Source organism: Chiloscyllium plagiosum, unplaced genomic scaffold (assembly GCF_037043375.1).
Source record: "Chiloscyllium plagiosum isolate Xiang-an unplaced genomic scaffold, Cpla_swu_hap1 HiC_scaffold_1, whole genome shotgun sequence".
Lineage (NCBI taxonomy): Eukaryota > Metazoa > Chordata > Chondrichthyes > Orectolobiformes > Hemiscylliidae > Chiloscyllium > Chiloscyllium plagiosum.
The window spans coordinates 75815544-75839143 of NW_028270139.1; the positions used below are offsets into that span (position 1 = coordinate 75815544).

The 23600-nt window shown below is 37.2% G+C and overlaps 1 protein-coding gene and 1 non-coding gene across 2 annotated transcripts in view; both read right to left on the bottom strand.

Moving 5' to 3' along the window:
* Nucleotides 1-525: 525 nt before the first annotated feature.
* On the bottom strand, nucleotides 526-629 carry LOC122556016 (U6 spliceosomal RNA). Its single transcript, XR_015758831.1, has one exon. It is a non-coding gene; the product is annotated as a U6 spliceosomal RNA (small nuclear RNA).
* Nucleotides 630-6554: 5925 nt separating this feature from the next.
* LOC122550239 (cysteine-rich hydrophobic domain-containing protein 2) overlaps nucleotides 6555-23600 on the bottom strand; it is a 62126-nt gene continuing 45080 nt past the window's right edge. Inside the window, exons 4-6 of the mRNA XM_043690998.2 lie at nucleotides 14288-14344; nucleotides 14050-14109; nucleotides 6555-9066 (exon numbers count right to left, since the gene is read on the bottom strand). Coding sequence (XP_043546933.1) covers nucleotides 9016-9066; nucleotides 14050-14109; nucleotides 14288-14344 — 168 coding nt within the window. The 3' untranslated portion in view covers nucleotides 6555-9015. The remainder of the gene's footprint in view (nucleotides 9067-14049; nucleotides 14110-14287; nucleotides 14345-23600) is intronic.

The window sequence follows — 23600 nt, forward strand, 5'->3', positions numbered from 1 at the left end:
AATTAGAAAATCCACTGATACCATGCATAGGTTTGCCGAAACAGAAATGTCAAAACCCCTCACTGAATTACCAGGTTACTTTCAATGACAGTAGTGAGTTCTAGAAAAAGTTACTGTCAAATTAAAAAAAAACATAAATAGCTTGTGATTTACTGTGGGCAGTTTATGACCCCTTTTAAATACCATTAGAAACCATACCCTCAAGGCTGATCTTGCTGATTTTTGTTGCTGATTTAGGTTAGTGAACAGCTACAGAGACCTGTTGAGCCTTTAAAATGTAGGATTTGAATTAGCATACTTAAACAATTGGGCCTACAAGATACCTAACAGAAGACAAGTAAATGTTATGCACAAAACAAGATTGGTAACCAATTTTCATTGTCATATTGCCCATTTTTGAGCAGAAGCTGGTATTGCCAAATTAAAGGTTTCACTCTCTCTATATAATCATTTGGACATCGAAGTGGTTAAAAACTCTAAAATACTTCTGGTAAAAGTGGTCTTCCCAACCTGGTTGATTTTCTTAAGTTCTTAGGTCAACAGATGACAGTTAACGGATGCCTTGCGCAGGGGCCATGTTACTTTTCTCTGTATCGTTTCAATTTTAGTATGTGTGCTGCCCAAAACATCAATTTTCCTGTTCCTCAGATGCTGCCTGACCTGCTGTGCATTTCCAGCATCACTCTAATCTTGACTTTAATCTCCAGCATCTGCAGTCCTCACTTTCACCTAGTTGCCTGATGGCCTGGTCTGTTTGCAATGCTCATAGATATTTGCAACAAGCAACTAGCTTTTGTTTGGAATGTGGATTTGTTGCAAAAGTTCAAAATGATCTGGTCACCTTCCTGTTTTTGTGAGATATCACAATTGAAAAATGGACAAATTGTTAAGGAACATCATTTTTATTAATCATGCTGTTAAAGTCTGACGTGTAGCTCCTCCAACCAAGAGATTTAGCAAAGAATTAAATGACAATTAACTACTAACTAATAGGCGCAAAGATAATGAGAACACCCAGGACAATTCAGCCAATTTATGTTTCCATACATCCAGTAACATGTATCACAACAATGTTCAATTTCTTCTTATGTCTTTTCTACTCATCTCTCATAATAAAAAAAGTCCTGTTGTGTTCAGGTAAATTCCAAATGCAGTGGTTTACATATTGTTGATTATCTAATTAATTCTGTAATAGATGTAATGGATAGCCTATAAATATTTTAATTAATAGTAGTTTAGTACGTTGCTTGGAGGACAACATCTATCAATGTTTTTTGTCTTACATTCACCAAGATATTTTACAAGAACATGAATTCAAAAGAAAAACGTTATACTGCATGAGAGAATGCTGATTGATTGGCAAGTAGATGCTGTTTGGTAGAGGTGCTACCATAGAGAAGGCATCCATTAATGCTGATTGATAGTTCACTGTCAAAACTTTAACCCTTAAACCAGACAGGTTGGTTGATTGGTTGGAACATTGCCCCGAAAAATAGGCCACAGAATAGCAGTCACTGTTGAGTTGAAACAGGCATAATACATGTACACATTCATGCTGTTTCCATCCAAAAGCCAGATGAGTAGTGTTTGCCACTAACAGGATGCTGCTGTCAAACTAAAAAGATGTTCGACTTATCACACAAATGAGTAATGTGATATGTGAATTTCAGTGCTGGTGTGATGCTGTCCCAAAGACTGGCAGGTCATATCCTTGTAATCAAGTCATTTAAACTGCAGTCAAACAGTTCAGTTCCTTCATTGTTTGAAATCTCTCAAGAAAATCAAGGTACTTGCCAAATCCAATCAGATTGCACTTGCAAAGCATGCAACACAGTCCCCAACCTACATATGATTCTCTAACTAGTCATTTGTTGGATAAGTCTGAACGTCAGAGAATTACATTGACAACCAGTTAAGAGTCATCAGTCAAAGTGATGGTATGGCACATGTGTATGTATTGGAAGCTATTAATACACAGAGCCCTACTCTTTGCAAATACAAATAGCATGCACACATACTGATTTCAACTCACCAAAATTATTGACAGCTATTAGCTAGCTCATTTCACTGGGCAATGCTCCAGAGTCAACCTGCTTAACCTAGCCTGGCAATTAACAGCATTAGTGGGTGCACTCTACATGGCAACACCGTTACTAAACAGTATCTACTTGCCAATCAATCAGCATCCTCTTGGCATGCAATATAAATGCTGGTTTTCCCGTGAATTGATCCTCTTGTAAAATGTCCCAATGAGCACAAGAGAAAATACTTTGACACAATGCGTCCTTTTTCAGCAATATTTTCATTAACTCCATTAAGTAAAAACATTTCTTCAAATGCTCTTTCAGCAATGAATTCTTCTGCACATTTGCATATTATATTAAGAAAAGGTCTTTAGAAACATGTTTATGATTTCTGAAGATTCACAGTAGAAACCCTTCCTGAATGGCGAGAGATGGCAAAAGTGGTGGTGCAATGAGACCTGGATATCCTCATACACCAGTCACTGAGAGTAAGCATTCAGGTGCAGGAGTCAGTGAAAAAGATAAGTGGTATACTGGCTTTCACTGAGGGAGGTCTGGTGTACAGCAGCAGGGATGACTGGCTGCAATTACGCAGGGTCATAGAGTCAGAGATGTACAGCATGGAAACAGACCCTTTGGTCCAACTCGGCCATGCTGATCAGATATCCCAACCCAATCTAGTCGCACTTACCAGCATCTGGCCCATATCCCTCCAAACCCTTCCTGTTCATATACCCATCCAGATATCTGTTAAATGTTGCAATTGTATGAGCCTTCACCACTTCCTCTGGCAACCCATTGCGCACACGCACCACCGTCTGCGTGAAAAAATTGTCCCTTAGGTCTCTTTCATATCTTTCCCCTCTCATTCTGTTCAGGACTCCTCCATTCCAAAGAAAAGACCTTGTTTATTTATCCTGTCCATGCCCTTCATGATTTTATACACCTGTATAAGGTCACCCCTCAGCCTCCGATGCTCCAGGGAAAACAGCCCCAGCCTATTCAACCTCTCCCTATAGCTCAAATCCTCCAACCCTGGCAACATCCTTGTAGATCTTTTTTGAACTCTTTCAAGTTTCACAACATCCTTCCGATAGGAAGGAGACCAGAATTGCACGCAATATTTCAAAAGTAGCCTAACCAATGTCCTGTACAGCCACAACATGACCTCCCAACTCCTGCATTCAATACTCTGACCAATAAAGGAAAGCATACCAAACGCTTTCTTCATTATCCTATCTACCTGCGACTTACTTTCAAGGAGCAGGTACCTTTGTTCAGCAACACTCCCTCGGATCTTACCATTAAGTATATAAGTCCCGCTAAGATTTGCTTTCCCAAAATGCAGCACCTCACATTTATCTAAATTAAACTCCACCTGCCACTTCTAAGCCCATTGGCCCATCTGATCAAGATCCTGTTATAATCAGAGGTAACCTTCTTCACTTTTGTACTACAACTCCAATTTTGGTGTCATCTGCAAACTTACTAACTATACCTCTTATGCTCACATCCATATCATGTGGATAAATGCTGAAAAGCAGTGGACCCATCACAGATCCTTGTGGCACTCCACTGGTCTCAGGCCTCCAGTCTGAAAAACAACCCTCCTCCACTACCCTCTGTCTTCTACCTTTGAGTCAGTTCTGTATCCAAATGGCTAGTTTTCCATGTATTCCATGAGATCTAATCTTGCTATCCAGTCTCCAATGGGGAACCTTGCCGAACGCCTTACTGAATTCTATATAGATCACGTCTACTATTCTGCCCTCATCAATCCTCTTTGTTACTTCAAAAAAACGGAATCAAGTTTGTGAGACATGATTTCCCATGCACAAAGCCATGCTGACTATCCCTAATCAATCCTTGCCTTTTTAAATACCCTTGGGGAGACCACACTTGGAGTATGACATGCACTTTTGGTCTCCTTGGGATGGATGCTTGCCTATGGAGGGAGTGCCACAAAGCTTACCAGACTGATTCCTAGGATGGCAAGACTGATGTTCTGATGTCAGACTGGATATAAGACTACAGGAGTTCAGGAGAATGAGGAGCAATATCAAAACCTATAAAGCTCTAACAGGACTAAACAGAGTAAACATCGTAAGGATGTTCCCAATGACCAGGGAGTCCAGAAACAGGGGTCATAGTCTAAGGGATACAGGGTAGATCATGCACGGGTTAGAGCCACAGCATAGAAACAGACCTTTTGGCCCAACTTGTCCATGCCAACCAGATTTCCTAAACTGAACTAGTCCCATTTTCCTGCATTTGACCCATATCCCTCTAAACCATTCCAACCCATGTATCTGTCCAAGTGTCTTCTAAATTTTGTAATTGTACTCGCTTCCACCAGTTTCCTCTGGCAGCTCGTTCTATGTGCACACCATCCTGTGTGGAAAAAGTTGCCTCTCATGTCCCTTTTAAATCTTTTTCCTCTTTCCTTAAACCCATGCCCCCTAATTTTGGACTCCGCTACGCTGGGGAAAAGACCTTGGCTTTTCACCTGATCGATGCGCCTCATGAGTTTATAAATGTCTACAAGGTCACTCCTCAGCCTTCTACACTCCAGGGAAAACAGTCCCAGCCAATCCAGCCTCTCCTAACTCAAACTCTCTGGTCTCAGTAACATTCTTGTAAGTTTTTTTTGTACCCTTTCCAGTTTAAAAACATCCTTCCTACAGCAACCAGAATTGTATGCAGCACTCCAAATGTGGCCTCACTAATGTCTTGTACAGCCCCAACATGATGTTCTGACTCCTGACTTGATGAAGGATCTTCACCATCCTCTCTACTTGTGAGTACTTTCAAGGAACTATGTACCTGCATTTCTAGATCTCTCTGTTCAACCACACTCCCGAGGGCCCTACCATTAGCAGTATAAATCCCGATCTGGTTTCTCTTATCAAAATGTAACACTTTGTATTTATCTAAATTAAACTCTATCTGCCATTTCCCTCCCTTTGTACTCTTAGATAACCTTCTTTGTTGTCCACTACACTGCCAATTTTGGTGTTAACCACAAACCTATTCACCATGCCTCCTATATGCTCATCCAAAGCAATAATGGACCCAGCACCAATCCTTGCAGCATACCACTGGTCACAGGCCTCCAATCTGAATAATAACCTCTATCACCATCCTAACATCAAGCCAATTTTGTATCCAACTGGTTAGTTCTCCTTGGATCCCACGTGATCTAACCTTACTAACCAATCTACCATGTGGAACCTTGCAAAAGACTTTGCTGAAATCCATATTTACCACTCTGACTTCATCAATCTTTTTTGCCACCCCTTCAAAAAATTCAACTGTTTGTGAGACATTTCTCATGCACGAAGCCATGCTAACTATCCCTAATCAGTCTTTGCCTTTCCAAATGCATGTGGATCCTGTCTCTCATATCCCCTCTAACAATCACCACCACTGAAGTCAGATTCATTGGTCTGTAATCCCCTGGCTTTTCCTTGCTGCCATTATTAAATAGTAGCACATGAGTTATCCTCCAGTCTTACAACAACTCATCCGTGGCCATCTCTGCTTGGGGCCCCCCCAATTTCTTCCCTACCTTCCTACAACATCCCAGGATACACTTGATCAGGTCTCAGGGATCTATCTACTTTTATTATTTTAAGACCTCCAGCACCTCCTCTTCTGTAATGTGGACTCTTTTCAAGACATTACTATTTATTTGCCGGAGAAAGTTCTTCACCCAGTCAGTGGTGACCCTGTGGAATTCTCTGCCACAGAGAGCAGTTGAGGCCAAAACATCAAATGTTTTCAAACAGGAGTTCGGTATAGCTTTTAAGACTGAAGGGCTCAAAGGGTATTGGGAACAGAGTACTAAGTTAACATTCAGCCATAATCATATTGAATGTTGGAGCAGGTTTGAAGTGCCAAATGGCCTACTCCTAATCTTATTTTCTAAGTTTCTATATTTTTCGTATTGCTAAACTGTTCAAAAAGCATCAATTGCATTTTTCACATCTGCTAATTTTACATTCACCTCTGAACACAATGAGTTTCAGTCAAAACTTAAGTTATGACTTCTTACTAATTTGAAAATCACTTCCTTTCTAACACAAACCTGGATTATACTGTTGTGGATAAAATAACTTTTAATTCACAAAAGATGATTTAATACAAGACTCATTGCAGAGAAACTCCAATCTAGGGTCAGGTTTCCTGATAACCTATAGCAAAAAAAAATTACACACCAAAATTCCAAATGTACAGTACATTAAGGAATTTAAAAGTTTGCTGCAGTTACATAAAGCCAGTACTGTAAAGATGATTAAATAGATTTAACCTACAACTAGAAAGCCATTGTTTCACAGACTTTCAGTAAATTATCACTTACAGCAAAGAAAGATATTTTGGCCAACGTGAAAGAAAACTGCGCTTTATAATTACTCAAGTGCATCTGGTAGTTATACAGAAATCCTGCTACTCGACCAAGTTTAGAACACTATCATGAGTGATTGTTAGGGACTAGTTAAAGATAAAATGTGAAAGGAAAATTACTTGATATTAGTACATATATTTCTTTTATTAATAATTAGTCCATTTTAGCAAAGTGATGGACGAGAATTAGAGGGATGAGCACGCCATACACGCCACTGACATGTGTACCAAGATTTAGCTGATGTGTTTTCAATCATTTTGTCCTTTTCCCAAGGCATAACATTCAAGCACAGAGATAACAACCCATAGGCCCACAAAATAAAATTATGAAACTCAATCCAACACAAAGATCAATGTGTTTATAATAATAGGCAGTGCTTGATTTCCAATGGAGATGTGTTCTAATGCTTTGATAAAATCACAAGAAATTTGTATTCATATTTAAAGTAAAGTTGTATTAATATTACAATGCTAAATATTTCTGACCAGTGTCTTTTATTTCTGAATTAACTCGTTCTCATTTAGCCATTTGTAGGAATTCTGTGTACATTGCCCTTAGGACAGTCACTTGCAGCCAGATAATCTAAATGAATTTGAAGTAAACCATGAGCACAAGCAGATACAAATGCAATATAAACAACAAACATAACATCTGAACATGCATATGACCTGACTGAAACAATTAGCCAGCAATAAAAAGTTGATTAGCTGGTGGCAGATCATACGTCCACAGAAACATTATTGCTTATAGAATGGCTACACAATTAATGAATTGACTGGGTAGTACTGATCCTTAGGTTACAATAAATGGATGACATATTTCGCTATAAAGAGAACAAATCAGAAATTACCGAATTGCTATCAAACAAAACTTCTACTTCCTTTGGTCTGTCAGGTTATTATAACATTTGTACAAATGAGAAACAAAATATCTTCCCCTCTCTATCACAGCAGAATGATAAAGCTTTTTTAAAAACACAAAATGAAAAGGAATGTTATGTGAAATCTTGATGTTTTCCCTTACTCTCTGTGCTTCAGAACTAGGTATAAAGTTGATGTACTAGCATATTATCCAGGACAGTATTACATTATGATCTAGAGCAAAAGCCTCAAGTTAATTATAAAGTCGATTTTTATAACTCAGAAGTTGCAAGTGAATTGAATAGTGGCACATCTGATCAAATTTAATAATACAATCTTCATATATTTCACAAATTGAAATTCATTGTGGGATATTTTGAACAAATGCAAGAGATAGGTAATTGTTTTTTTTCCAAGGTGCAGGCAAAGACACTAACCCAACATATGGGAATTTAATTTTAAGGATTGTCTCTATATTCCAGATTTTGTATTTAAAAATAAAAACTGACCCTTTCAATAACAAGGGTCAATTTCAGAGAGATAACTGACTTTCTAAAAGTCTGAGCAAACCTATAATTAAAAAAAACTAAAAAAAATTTCAACCTGCACCATGACTCCTGGTAGCATTCAACTGAATGGAAAGGAGCAGTTCTTTGAATGCACTCAAAGTCCCATTATCTGAGGTGCAGAAATTTTTTTAAATGACCTGATCTAAAAGTCTATACAATATACACAAGTCTGAATAATGAACTATAATTTGTGAACATCTATACAGCAAATAAACATATCTATATGCAAATCTAATTTGTACAGAAAAAAAGTAAACAAATAGAGTAACAGAAGTTGTAAAAGCCACAATTTATGGCAGCTACCTGAACAAAGTATCCATTTTCTGGCTGTGATACTGCTGCATTTTCCATGGTCCCAGCTTCAAATGACCATACAATGCATGCAAAGGCCTTCTTCTCATTTTGTTACAGTATTATTTCAAGGTATTGCAGTCCATTTGTTTTGAGTTCAATGCTTAACATGTAGGCAGAGCCATTTGACCTTATTTCTTCTGTTTTCTTCATATGAATGTTGTTACTTCCATAGCCGTAGTAGAATGTGTTTCTGTGTGTGTGCACTGTTGGTCTCAAGTTCAAATTTGAAAAAGGAAAGAAATGAAAAAACGTGGTGCATTAAAATGAAATGAGAGAACAACATAGCACAAAGAAGCTACATCTGTTTGTTCTGCAGGTACTGCGTAGAGAATATGGAGAGAATTTGATTTTTCTAATAAAGAAAATAGTAATTTTATTCCTTTATCAAAAGCCTCTAGACAAATGTGGAACCATTCACAGGCATTATTACCAAACTGATTATTTTAGTAACTGTACAGCCATTACTTTGGTGAGTGTTGTAAAGTTGTTGTATGCAAAAGGAAATCTGCATCAAGGATCATGATGACTATTAGAAGCATTTTAAAAGAAGGTGGTGAGAACCAAATAAGAGGAATAATAAGATAAACATCCTAAGTGAATTATTAAGAAGGAAAGATGGAATGCAAATTGAGAAACATAGAAAAAGTTAATTTGAGCAAAAATGTATGGACAAACAAGGAATGAAAAATTGGATAACAATAATAAGAATCTCTGAGACAAACAATCCTCACTAGGAATACCAAGCAAGGCACCATTGGAAGGACAACACACTTGAACCAAGTCTCTGATAACAAAGTCTGTTGCTAGTCTGGTCGAAATATTGGCGTCTTCGGTAAAAACTCTATTAAGATGACCTGAGAAGGAAGAAATTGAAAACAAAATAGTTATTAAAAACAAAACAATTATGTCCAAACAATGTATCAATAAGACTAATACGGAGGAATGACAGCCAACAGATATGCCATAAATTTTGAGAAACATAAAATTTACGGCATATCTGTTTCTATAGATATGTGAAGAGAAAAAGATTGATGATGAAAAATGTTGGTCCTCTATAGCCTGAAATAGGGGAATTTGTAACAGGGAACAAAGAAATGGTTGACCAACTAAATACATACTTTGGTTCTGCTTTCATGAAGGAAAACACAAATAATATTTGTAAAAGGGGAACATAGGGTTTAGTAAAAGGGAGAAACTGAAGGAGATGAGTATTAGTAGGGAACTACCAATTCCCTACTTATTGGGAAATTGATGGGATTGAAGGCCAATAAATCCTCAAGGCCTGATAATCTATATCTTAAGAGTGCTTACTGAAATGGCCTTAGAAACAGTGCATGCATTGTTGATCAACCTCAAAGATTCCTACAGATTGGAGGGTAACTAATGTAACCCACATAATTAAGGAGGAAAGTAGGGAGAAATCCAGAAACCATAGACCAGTCAGCCTGATGTCAGTAATGGGGAAATTGCTAGATTTCGAGCATTTCTAACAGGACTAGACAAGGTAGACGCAGGAAGGATTTTCTTGATGCAGGAATCCAGAACCAGGGGTCACAGTCTATGGACATGGATAAACCATTTAGGGATGAGGAGAAACTTCTTCATCCAGAGAGTGGTGAGCTGATGGAATTTGGCACCATAGAAAGCAGTTGATGCCAAAATACTGAATGATTTCAAGATGGAATTGGAGAGAGGACTTAGAGTTAAAGGGATCAAAAGGTACAGGGAAAAGGGGAACTAGTTATTCAGTTGGGTAATCAGCCAACTGAATGATCACATTGAATGGGGTCAAAAGGCCTACTTTGGTCCTATGTTTCTATGTAAACCATCTATTATGTCCTTTCTCAAATTTGATGGTCATGAGTCAACTATGATTCCAGCATTCTAACTACCAATGTCTGACGATCACAATACTCTTAGATTACAATTAGTGCTGCACAAATACCTGGCTAATATAAACAGAAATTGCACAGTAATTAAGAAGTTGCATGCTTGAACACAATTAATTTTGTTTGCAAAATATTACCAGTCAATAAAATTGACCAATCATTATTTTAAATACCTTTTCTGTAAAGTTCTGAAGAGATATAGCACCATGAACCTGACATATTTGGAAACCTTCAATAACAATAGCTTACGAAACTAAGGTAGAGACCAATTTTAATTACATTCAAAAGTTCAACCAGTTTCTGAAGTGTTAGGTGGAAGAGATTTTAGGCTTTTATGATGCAGAGTGTTAGGGAAGGATTGTGAGAAACAGCTGAGGATAGGAATTTAACTTATCAAAAAGTTCCCTTAAATTTGTAAATTATACAAGGGGACTGAAAAGTTGTCTTTATTTGAAAAGGGTTAAGCCAATGAGCTGAATGTTGGTCATAGTTAAGGGTCATCATATGGGACGAATTACTACTCAACTAAAGGCCATAAAATCTAATTAAAGAAAACAAGTATAGTTTTACAGAAGGTAGGTGAATGTCAACCAACTTTTTCTTTGTTACTTGAAGAAATAAAAGTACATTGATAATGAAAATGAGCAACTTTCAAGGACAATGGCTTTTACAAAGTCCTGTATTGGAGATTTGTTGCTAAAAATCAATATAAAGTAGCATGTGCTAGTATGGATAGGAAATTGGTTAGAAGGACAATTGACACCTGGACATTTTTCTTACCAATGAGGGTTGGAGCAAGTGCTGTCGCCCAGGGCTGGAACAACTGGTTATAAAGATTGCATAAAGATCAAAGTTTGCATCAGCAAAATACAAATTATAGTTCATATGATGTGGGTTGCAACTGACTAAAAAGAAAGAAAACAGGTTAATTCATAGTTTACACATAAAGGGGTGAAATTAGATTAGCACAGAAAAATGAAAATTCTATTTGAGAGGAAGAAGTAAAAGCTTCAAAAGGCATAGCCTACAGTGAAGACACAGGGGAACATGTGAAATCTTTAGAAGTGGATGGTCAACTTGATAAAGCTTATGGGACCTAATGTTTTCCAAATAGGGGAATCAAAAGCAGAGAGGAAGAATTAGACCTCAAAAAATTCCAGTCCAGACCAGGGTCCAGTCAGAATGCTTTGTCCCAGTTTAGTGTCATTATTTGGGAATAGTATCAAGTCAGTGGAAAGGTTACAGAGAAGATTCACCATAACATTAGGGGTGAGATTTTAATTATGAGAAAGAAAAGAAACAGGAGCTCAAAATATTTCATTTAATTTCATTATGCAATGGAATTTAAAATAGAATTTGATAGGGTATTTAAATTATGGGGACATTTCGTAAATTGGGAATTATTATTTTCACAGGATAGTGGTTTAATAACTGGAGGGTATACATTTCAGATAGCCAAAAATGAAATAAGAGGTTCAGAGGAAGCTGCTCCTTTTTGAAAGTACAGAGCTGAAATGACATGTAATGCCTCATCAGAAATCTCTAATAAAAGTGAAGTGAATAACAGAAGTGAATAAATACTTGGAAAATAAAAATTGAAGGACGTGAGGAGTAGGGGAAGTGAACTTTAAAAATATTGCGGCAATGTCAAAATGGCCTTCCCCATGCTGGGCAAGGTTATTATTCTTGAATCACACCTTCAGTTACTTTTTCCAATTCTCAATTCCGATTTGGAATTGAACTTCTGACTACTTTTGAGACATGCCTCATTATACAATACAGTGTTAAAGGCACCATATTTATTGAAGATGTTTTTGCTCTTTAAAGCAAGCTGTGCAGAACCAGAAAAATTTAGAAATATGCCACTAACAATAGCCATTTAGTGTGCGCCTCTGCTGGGAGAAAACACTTGAAGAAATTATGTGTCTTGAGATATTGCTGACAAAGTTTGGGGTGCTATTGCTGATAAGATTATAATGTAAGTGAAACATAATGTATCCTTTATAAGAGTCAAAATTCTGATGTTAACTCTGGTGAAGTACAGGATCAACATGATGAGTTCTGTTATTTTGTCATTAATGCTACAATTTATTTAGTATTTAATAAATTCTACTGATTTGTTTACTGAAAATAATTTAAAATTGATATCAACATTTGTGCTAGCTTATCTTGCTCCAAGCCAATTATCTTAAATTTAAAAAGAAATCAATATACAGCTAATCTTTAGCTGTAACTATAAATGAAAGTTTGTACCAGCAAAGAATGAACCTTAATTCAAACACTAAGTTTGTTTGGAGACGAGGAACATGACATTGCTATCTGTGAAGAGAAAAATCTTTAACAACTCACTCAGGTCCTCCCTCCTTTGCATTACAAAAAACTCTTCACGTGCCTTTCACATTCTCATAAATCAACATGTTTGATATAGTTGCTGATGTTACAAATAATCTATAGCAATCAATTCAGCGAATGGGTGCTGTTCCACACAAAAAAGCATTTTGAAAGGCTTTTGTTATCTTGTAGACTTTGGCTTCAAATAGGGTTTTCAATACCATTAACAGAAGAAAGGTGATAAGAAAAGCTTATATTTAAATTAGACATTAAGTAGATGTTAAATAACATGTGTGAAATTCCACAAGAAGAAAGAATATGAGATATAATGCTTTCTAACAATAAAATGAAGAGTGAAAGTCTACTAAAATCTAATCCTTTCACAATCTTAAAAGTTTCCACGGAATACAGACGCTTAACACAAGGGAATCCTCCAAAATTAATTTGTATCCTCTAAGAAAAATATCAATTAATGTAAATATTTTGGGAGAAGTTATGATGCAATTAATCAATTTGAATCAAATTGAGGATCAGAAACTGAAGAATGACCATATAACTATATGCAATGGGCAATGCAATTTACATACCAATCTCAGAACATTTTCGTTCTACTTGCATTTTAAAAAAAACAAGTAATGCATTTTAACAGCAGACATCATTTAGGTATTGTCCCTCTGTCTACAGTATTCAGTATTAGCAAGTTATCCTAAGCTGTTGTCCATTCTTGTCTGTCCCTCCTCAATTCTTCCCTTAAACTGAGATCATATTACCAGGCACACAACAGTGACATCAAATGATGTGCCTCATCTTATAGGGACCTGGTGTGTAGGTATAGCAAGAAATTCACTATCATATCTGAATGTGAGTGATGTGAGATTGGTGAAGGAACTGTGGAAGACAAAATTTTTATTCTACAAATCTGTCACAATGTGATCAACCCTAACTCTCAATTTTTTTTTTGACTGAACAATATCAAGTTTATAAAATACTCAAAACATTTCAGAAGCTTCTGACAAATGCAATACAAAATTCAACGACCCAAGCTGTATTCCTTTAACGATTTCAAAGCAAACAAGGAAACTGCATGCATGCTTTGGTCACAAATTTAACTCCAGCTTTATGAGGTTTCTACTCAATAAATAGCCGTTCTGTCTACTCATTGACCACAACAATGATTGTACTTGGTTCTCATGGGACCCGTCACTTCCCCATTAGATTATTGTTCAGATTGCAGTGTGTGTGTTTGGAAGATAGATTACCATTTTACTTTGCATAGTTAAACTAAAACAGGCTTAAACATTTTTGTGATGAACTTTAATAAAGATTCTTCTCTTTGGACAGACACACCAACCCCCTTAATTCATTTCAGTTCATTCATTCTGGCAATTAATTTATTATTTTCAGAACACAGTGCAAGCCTTGTTTTCAGGCCATTCATAACTTTATAAATCTGCCTTGCACGTGAATATGTGCATCTGTGGACCGTAATAAATTTTTCCACTCAAGCGACTAAGTAGGCTGACACCTTTCTGATTAATAACTGTTGAAAGAATAAGATCAGAAGCAAAATAAATGATCATTTAATAGAGAAAGTAACAAAACAGCCCTTTAACTTACATATTCCATCATGTTATTGGTTTCACATTTCCTTTTGCTCAGTCTCCAGTGCAAGCACAGCTGGAAAAGAAATGGAGAAAAGAAAGAAAAATGACTTCCATTTTATTCCTACATCCAGACAAACCCATTTATCCATCTTTCATATTTTTCTACCAACAAAAGCATCTGTTTCCATACTGTGCAATTCAGACCCCAATGGTCTGAACCCCATGCTAAAGTTGCTCCCTGCGGCACTCACCTTGTGGTATAACCTATTGTTTTCCCATTCTAATAACTTCTCGATCGATCTTCGTGTCTGGAAGACAAATGAGGTAGAATTTTACTCTTGACTGGCTTCTGAAAAACTTTGCAGTGCAGCTGCTTGTATGAATGGAAGAAGCAAAGAGGTGTGGGGACAGTGACTGAATACAGGGTGGTCTTATACCACAGGCTCTGTGTTCTGCCAAAGCACCTTTAGTGTTATATAGTTAACTAAAATGGTGCTCATTTCTCTTGTGTACCCCCACTCCCCCGTGCCCAAATCAAAGGAGAAATTTATTATTATAAAGTACTTAATTTTAATATCATTTTAGTTATTAAGTTAATTACAAAATAATGCATGCAACAAATACAGATGTGATATATATAAAACAAAGAGCAAGATGTATATAGGAAACGCTGTCAAAATCTACATAGTCAGAATATTTTAAAATGTGTTTGCATATCCATATTTGATACAGTATTTCTGAAATGGTGAATCAAAGGCTCTGCCCAATGTCAAATTAATTTTATACATTCTTGAAAAAACAGTTGCGTAGAGGTTTTCGTTAAAAGCTATTATTGGTATTTAATGATTAAGTTTCTTGATCCAGCTCATCGAAATTGGAAAGAATAATCAGTAATTAGATTTAATGCAAATGCAGAAAGTTGAGAGCTACATCCTTTCTTGAAGTCTGGCACTGCAAACTATTACTTGAATGATAAAATTATTTTCCCAAATACAGTAAAGTAAAACCATCAGCTGGTGAAATGTTTTACTATTTGCTTATAGTGTTCACATTGCTTCATCAGATTTAATTGTGAAAAATGAAAAGAATGGTTTACTGTGCAGCATATTTGGGGATGTCCATGACTGGAAGCTAGTTTGTGATTTGTTTGAATCAGAAATAGAACATGTACTACTAGCAATATTGCGTTTAATGGAGCCAGAGAGACAAAGGAATCCCTACTGATTACCCCTTTCATATCACTAACATATATCTATATATCAACGGGAATTGGACTCCGATAGCAGATAAAAAAAATGTTCTTTTTACAAAGGTTTGGAGTGGGGGGGGGTGGAAGAAGCGGGTAAATAAGTGATGAAGCCAGGTGTCAAAATAAGCCTCTATAGCTGCAGGTGCAGAAAAGCCATTAAACATTGCCCTGCAGTTCAACTACATCATTGATGCAGCTGCTGCTCACAAACCAAAGTACATCACTGTTTAAAAGGATGTCAGAAAACAAAGCAAAAACAGGTATGAGGTAGTCATTTGTTCTTTTCTGTTATAACTTACAACTTAAGCTTCATAGGTTGGTTAAAAAAATTGCAACTTTTCAAAATAACCGGGGAACAGATATTCCCATGGGAATTTGGGAGAAATAATTTCCCCTTAAAGTCTGAGAGTTTAGACAACCTAGTGAAATTTTATGGGTATGGTAACCATTCTTGTTAATTTAATGAGGCAAGAGTCAAGCCTGTAGCAACTTCACCAGAAAATTAAAAACTTTGCAAATTTAATGATAAAATAGGTGAGAAAATTCATTCTTCAAATGTGAAGTTACATTGTTGAAATAAAATTCTGAAACTTAAAACTGCCGTTGATGTTATAAGCCATTTGTTTTAAAGACTGTTACTGGCTTGATATTACAACTATAACATGAAAAATATATTGATAATTCACATTTTGGTAAGTGGGGTGGAATATCTTCTAGACACCTAGCAACTGAGTTTTCTATAAAAAAATGTATAACACATTGTGTATATTACAATCAAACAATATATTTAAGCAAGTGAATATAATCAAGCTCCAAAATATCAGTATTTTCATTTTTTTTAAAAAATGAATTACTCAGAACTGTAGAAAACAAAAGTTTTAAGAGACTGTAGAAATAAAACATACATTTAAAAGGTTGAAAATTTATCTCCAGTTTAACTTCAATTTGAAGTAGAAAAAAACCTAATAAAATAAAATCTCTTGCTAAGATTATAGTGCAGCTACATTAACAAGTTATGGTGAGTTTTACTTGGCAAGCCAGTAGCATTTTAAGAATTAGAACAGCAGTTTCTTTAAGTAAAAATACCCTCGGGGGAGGTTTAATTCCCTATTTAATGGTTACATCAGCCATCCAGATATAACACTTTCTAGCTTCTAATAATGTGCTGAACTAACCCTATTTATTACTTGTGACCTGTCAGATACATAACCATAATATAGAAGTAACAGGGTTAAAAGTTTTACATTTGGTGAAAAACATCTGTTAAATATATGTTCAAATCTAAACTTTGTGAAAGCTGCCCAGTGTTATTTGTGGAAAAAAACTATGAACCCTCCTTTGCATGTAAACAACACAGCAGTTTATAGTCCCACCTCTTAATTTTATTTGCTATTCAGTCTGAAATAAAAAGAAAATAAGTTTGCCGAGTGTAATTAACATTCAGTTCAGTCATTTTGGCCCTTGTCTAGCCCCAAAGCTTTGTTAAAATTTGCCATTCTGAAGGCTTGAGGGAAATCGATTTGATTCTAATGGTACCATGAAAAGAACATGATCTAACTGCTTTCAGCCCTCCGTAAATCTGTACTTGGTCTTTATCACAATGCTATCCCAATTTAAAAAGCACTGAATGTCTCGTCAATGACTTTGTGAAACAGACAAGGAGCGGACATAAAAATTCCAATAGTTGTTTAAGCAGCAAAGTTCATTTGCATCACAGCGGATTTGAAAAGGCCTGACCTCTCAAACCGCCTCTCAGGTCTATGAAGTTGTAGCCTTGACAAGCTTGCATTGACAGAGCTCATTGACTCTGAAAGGCTACTTTATCAATGGAAAAAGACGGACTACGTTCTTCTACTTCAAACTGGCATCTGCCTGCCCACCCGCTGCTGATCTGAAGGTGACACTAATACAAAACTATGGATTTTACTCCCCAATATCCTTCAGTACTGACATGAAGTACAGGATATACTTCATTTCTACTTTGTTTTCCAATGCTGGCTGCATTCTACAGTGTTGTTCTTAACAAAAGCAATGGAACCTCTGGGTGTAATCACATTACAGACTAGAATAAAAACTCTGAACACAAACTGGAAAACTGCTCACGCTTAATTCCATAAGCTGCACAAATTTCAATGTCAGACTCTCAGCGAAGGAAGATTTACAAATTTCCTCATGTTGTTTCTAACAAACACACCAGTACATATTCTATGAATCTAAAGATTCAACAAGGAAGAAACTGCTAAAAATGTGATGACTTTTCACAACCAGCAAATCTAAATATAGTGATACACTCTGTACTCTCAAACAATGAAATATTCCATAAGTGCATGCACATCACTTAATTTTACTTGTAATTTTCTGCTTTACCCATCCTTTCAAAAAGCATTAGTTCATTTACAGGCAATACTTCTGCAAATATTGAGCAGCACTCTGATACTTTTCCAAGTTGTCAGCAAAGTCCAACTTTATTCTAGGCAGACCACAACAGATCTACAATTTTAAAAGGAGTTGTCAAATAGTGAGAGGGTACTAAGGATTACTTTTAAGTTGGTCTAATTGACATCAGAAAATCACCCCAGAGAGGATGACTGGGACTTTATTTTCTGTAGCTGTATATATTCAGCAAGTTATCAAGGAAATTCACTTCACCCCATTTAAATTACGTTTGTAGTCTCAGAAGTACATCATCAACTCGCACAGGGATATTTGCCAAGTGCAAAGCAACTTCTCTGACAGCAAATTATGTTCTAGGCATTTCCAAAAGATACTCAATGAAGATGCAAAATAAAAGGTTGCAAGTTAAGAGTTCATGATATTGAGAGATGACATATTAGCATGGACAGAGGATTAGTTGTATACAATAATGAGGGGTGGTGCAGAAATCAGTGCTGGGCCACAGCTACTTTCCATCTTTTTTTTTACATTAATTCATGGGATGTCAGTGTTAGTGACTGGCTGAGCATTTATTGCCCGTCCGCTGTTGTCTGATGGTGGTGGTGATCTGTCTTCTTCAACAACTACAGTCCGTTTGGTGTATGTAGACCCATGATGCTCTAAGACAGACAGTTCCAAGATTTTGATTCAGTGACACTGAAGGAAGTGATACGTTTCCAAAGTCAGAATGGTGAGTGGCTGGAGGGGAACTTGCAGATTATGGTCCTGTCATGTATTTGTTGCCCTAACCTTCTAGATGGCAGCGGTTATAGGTTGGAGGTGCTGTTAAAGGAGTCCCAGTGAATTTCTCTAGGGCAGCTTGAACATGCTGCTGCTGTGCATCAGCAGGAGAGGGAATGAATGTTTGAGAATGCAGTGTCAATCAAGTTAGCTGCTTTGTCATGAACGATAGAGAGTCTCCTGAATATTTTTGGAGTTGTATTCATCCAGGCAAGGGAACAGTATTCCATCCCACTCCTGATTTGTGCCTTATAGATGGTACACGTTCTCTGGAGAATCAGTAGAGATGATCAGGATATGGTAATTAGGAGGCAGCTTCCTTACTCATGTTTCATCTGATGCCATAAGACTATAGAATGTGGAGTCAACATCAAGACCTCTTAGGGCAACCGTGACCACTCCCCTCCCCCACTCCAATTAGTAATCAAAGATCTGTCTATCCTCAAAGTTATTCGTTGTCACAGCGTCCACTGCACTCTAGAAGAGTGAAATCCACAGATACAGGATCCTTTGCAAGAATACATTCCTCTGCATCTAGATTGCCTCAAGGGGAAACATCCACTCTACATCTATTTTGTCAATCCCTTATCATCTTACATATCTCAATTAGATATCTAATCCTTGTATACTCTAGTGAGTCCAGGCAAGCAAGTTGCAAGAAAAACAGAGCTTGCAAGAGTCTACAAAGGAACTCAGATCATTGAGCATGCAAACATTTTGCAGATGGAATATAATGTGGAAAAACATAAAGTTGTCTACTTTGCAAGGAAGAAAGGAATAACAACATATTATTTAAATGGAGAGGGACAGCTGAATGTTACGGGACACAGGACCTGGGTGTCCATGAACGTGAATCACAAAAAGTCAACATGTAGATATAGCAAGTCATTAGGAAAGTAAATTGAAGGTCGGCCTTTATTTCAACGATGATAGAGTGTAAGAAGTTTTGCTACAGCATTGGTGTGACCATACCTACAGTACTGTCTACAGTTTTGTCTGCTTACCTGAGAAAAATATAAAATTGGAGGTAGTTTATAGAGGACAGACTAGGTTTTTTCATGGGATGAAGGGATAGTTTTGAGGATTTACACTTACTGGAGCTGACAAGAACGAAGGAATATCATAATGAAATACATTTTTTGTGGATGGTGGGCTTGGCTTGGTTTGACAAGATAGATTCAGAGAAAGAGAACCAGGAGACAGAGCATAAAAATAAAGGCTCCCCATTAGAGGCAGTCGGGAAAGAATCTAATTTGAGAAGCAGTTACTCGTCGGAAATCTCTTCTGCAGAGAGCAATGGAAGGTCATTTAATATACTCAAGGCCAATTAAGACAGATTTCTGATATACGAGGAAGTCAAGGGTAATGGGGAGAGGGAGCAATGTGGAGTTAAAGTCACAATCGGATCGGTCACGATCTGATTGAATGGTGAAGCAGGTTTAATGGGCTGAAATGCCTACTCCTCCTCCTATTTCTTATACTCTAAAGTATTTGAATACAGAAAAAATGTGAAGTGAAACTTTCTACTAAAATATACAAGAAAAGGCAATATAAAATTAAGGAAATAAAACAAACTGTTTATGCTGGAGTTCTGATACTAAAACAGAAATTGCTGGAGGAACTCAGCAGGTCTGGTAGCATCTGTGGGGAGAAAGCAGAGTTAACAAATCAAGTATGGTAACCCTTCAGTAGAACAAAAATTAAGGAAACAAACAATTCTAATAGATATACAGAAGTAAAGGTTGGGAAGGGGGCATGTATGCAAAAATGGTTGAAGATGGGAGGGCAGATTAATGATGCTATGAAAAAGTGTTTAATAATGGCTGTAGATTCTGGGCTTTATAAGCAGCACTCCAGAGTATAAGACAAAGAGTTTTTGGTGAACCTTCATAAAACATTGATCTGGCTTCAACTGGTCACCACACTTTAGGAAAAGTAGGAAAGTACTGGAAAGAATAAGAAAAAAGATTACAGAAATCGTTCTAAATAGATTTAGAAAACAGAGGCTATTCCCCTTTTGAGAGGTGATTTGATAGACATATTCAAAACCTTGAGCAGTCTGGATTGAATAAGTGAGAAGAAACTGTTCTCATCACTGCAGGAGTCAAGAACAACAGGAAACATTTTAAAGTTTATTGGCAAAACCATCAGCAATGATGTGAAGATAGTCATTTTTACAAAATGTGGATAGAATTGGAATGCACAGCATGAGAGAGTAATGTGGGAAATTTCAATAAACATCTGGAATGAAACAAATTAGCCCAATAGTAACCAACTAACTACTGTCAATGCTAATTAAAAATCTATCTTGTTCATTGAAAATCTACCATCTTTACCTGGGCTGGCGATGGCGATGTGACCTACAGCAATGTGGTTATAGAGTCATAGAGATGTACAGCTTGGAAACAGACCCTTCGGTCCAACCCATCCATGCCGACCAGATATCCCAACCCAATCTAGTCCCACCTGCCAGCACCCGGCCCATATCCCTCCAAACCCTTCCGATTCATATACCCATCCAAATACTTCTGAAATGTTGCAATTGTACCAGCCTCCACCACATCCTCTGGCAGCTCATTCCATACACGTACCACCCTCTCTGAAAAAGTTGCCCCTTAGGTCTCTTTTATATCTTTCCCCTCTCACCCTAAACCTATGTCCTCTAGTTCTGGACTCCCCAACCCCATGCCCCTCATAATTTTGTAAACCTCTATAAGGTCACTCCTCAGCCTCCAATGCTCCAGGGAAAACAGCCCCAGCCTGTTCAGCCTCTCCCTGTAGCTCAGATCCTCCAACCCTGGCAACATCATTGTAAATCTTTTCTGAACCCTTTCAAGTTTCACAACATCTTTCCGATAGGAAGGAGACCAGAACTGTACGCGATATTCCAACAGTGGCCTAACCAATGTCCTGTACAGCCGCAACATGACCTCCCAACTCCTGTACTCAATACTCTGACCAATAAAGGAAAGCATACCAAACGCCTTCTTCACTATCCTATCCACCTGCGACTCCACGTTCAAGGAGCTATGAACCTGCACTCCAAGGTCTCTTTGTTCAGCAACACTCCCTAGGACCTTACCATTAAAGTGTATAAGTCCTGCTAAGATTTGCTTTCCCAAAATGCAGCACCTCGCATTTATCTGAATTAAACTCCATCTGCCATTTCTCAGCCCATTGGCCCATCTGGTCCAGATCGTGTTGTAATCGGAGGTAACCCTCTTTGCTGTCCACTACACCTCCAATTTTGGTGTCATCTGCAAACTTAATAACTGTACCTCTTATGCTTACATCCGAATCATTTATGTAAACGACAAAAAGTAGAGGGCCCAGCACCGATCCTTGTGGCACTCCACTGGTCACAGGCCTCCAGTCTGAAAAACAACCCTCCACCACCACCCTCTGTCTTCTACCTTTGAGCCAGTTCTGTATCCAAGTGGCTAGTTCTCCCTGTATTCCATAAGATCTAACCTTGCTAATCAGTCTCCCATGGGGAACCTTGTCGAACGCCTTACTGAAGTCCATATAGATCACATCTACTGCTCTGCCCTCATCAATCTTCTTTGTTACTTCTTCAAAAAACGGAATCAAGTTTGTGAGACATGATTTCTCACGCACAAAGCAATATTGACTATCCCGAATCAGTCCTTGCCTTTCCAAATACATGTCCCTCAGGATTCCCTCCAACAACTTGCCCACCACCGAGGTCAGGCTCACTGGGTTGACTCTTAACAAAGGGAAGAACAAAATCTAGCCTAGCCAGCAACATCCTTATTCAATAACCCAATTAAAAAAAACACTATCAGACTTTTGAATGGACCTCTCATATTTAAGTTGATCTTCCTCTGCACCTTCTTTGTAGCTGTAACATTGTATTCTCTGCTATTACACTGATGCACTTACATATGCTATGATTTGTCCAGCCAGCACAAAAACAAATACTTAACTGTATCTCAATAAATGCGACAATAATAAAATCAAATCATATTTCAAAACAGATGACATTAATGGGAAGAAAGTTCTCATAGGTAAAGGCATCTGGTTTGGTATATGAATAAGAAGGATTTATAGAGATATGGGCCAAAATGCTGGCAAATGGGACTAGTTTAATTTAGGATATTTGGTCAGGGTGGACAAGTTAGACTGAAGGGTCAGTTTCCGTGCTGCACATCTCTATCTCAAAGACAATGGAAGAAGCAAGATTAGGAGTCAAGATTTGAATGATTAGGCATAACTCAGAAGTCTCATTCAGTGACCTTAAGGAAGGCTTGTGTAGGGAAGAGATGAAGGGAAAAACAAATCACAGCTCAGGTTTGGAGGCAAGATTTGTTTTGCAGACAATATACAGCAAACATTACTTGTCAAAATATGGTTCGGATGCATTTGTCCTCAAATTCAGAGGGTTAATGTAATAGCTTTGCATATTAGTAAGGATCTGCAACATTTGATAGTACATAATGAATGTTGTGCAACATTTTATGATAATTTAAGCAGTTGGAATGACATCAAAAACAAACACTTAATTCTTTTCAAGTTGGTCTAGTGGATGTCGAGTAACCAAAGTTAGACAACTACCAGTTAAGTGACCCAAAAAGAAATTCAAGTTCCTAACACTGACATAAGTCAACTTAATGACTTACTCTATATTTTTACGACGAATTTCACTATAATTTGACACTACTCAGCAGTCAACCATTTAACATTTTAAAATGAGAGCTTTACTGAATTAAAAAGCTTACTTTTATTCCACATTTCTTTCTTTACAAACTTAGAATTTGAGCCTGTAACTTCAAGTACAAAAAGCAAAGCAGAAAAGTGAGAGCAAGTTGCTCCCCACGTCCACTCAAATTCAATGAATGAAGAGGCGTTGCAGTCTCTAATAATGCATCTTTTTTGCAACTAGACAGGTGACATAAAGCACTTGCACGTGCAGCCTAATTAATCACTACACTTGATGCCTCAGTGATTTACAGTGAGAAGCAGGTGAAAAGTACAAAACAAAATAGGAAACACTTGATTTTTCAAGTCAATGGGGGGAAACGGCATTAAATCACAGCCAAAATAAATGGAGCATTGAATTTAAAAGACAGACAATCTCCAGACTCTAAAATGACACAGAAACAAAACTTCAAACATTTTAG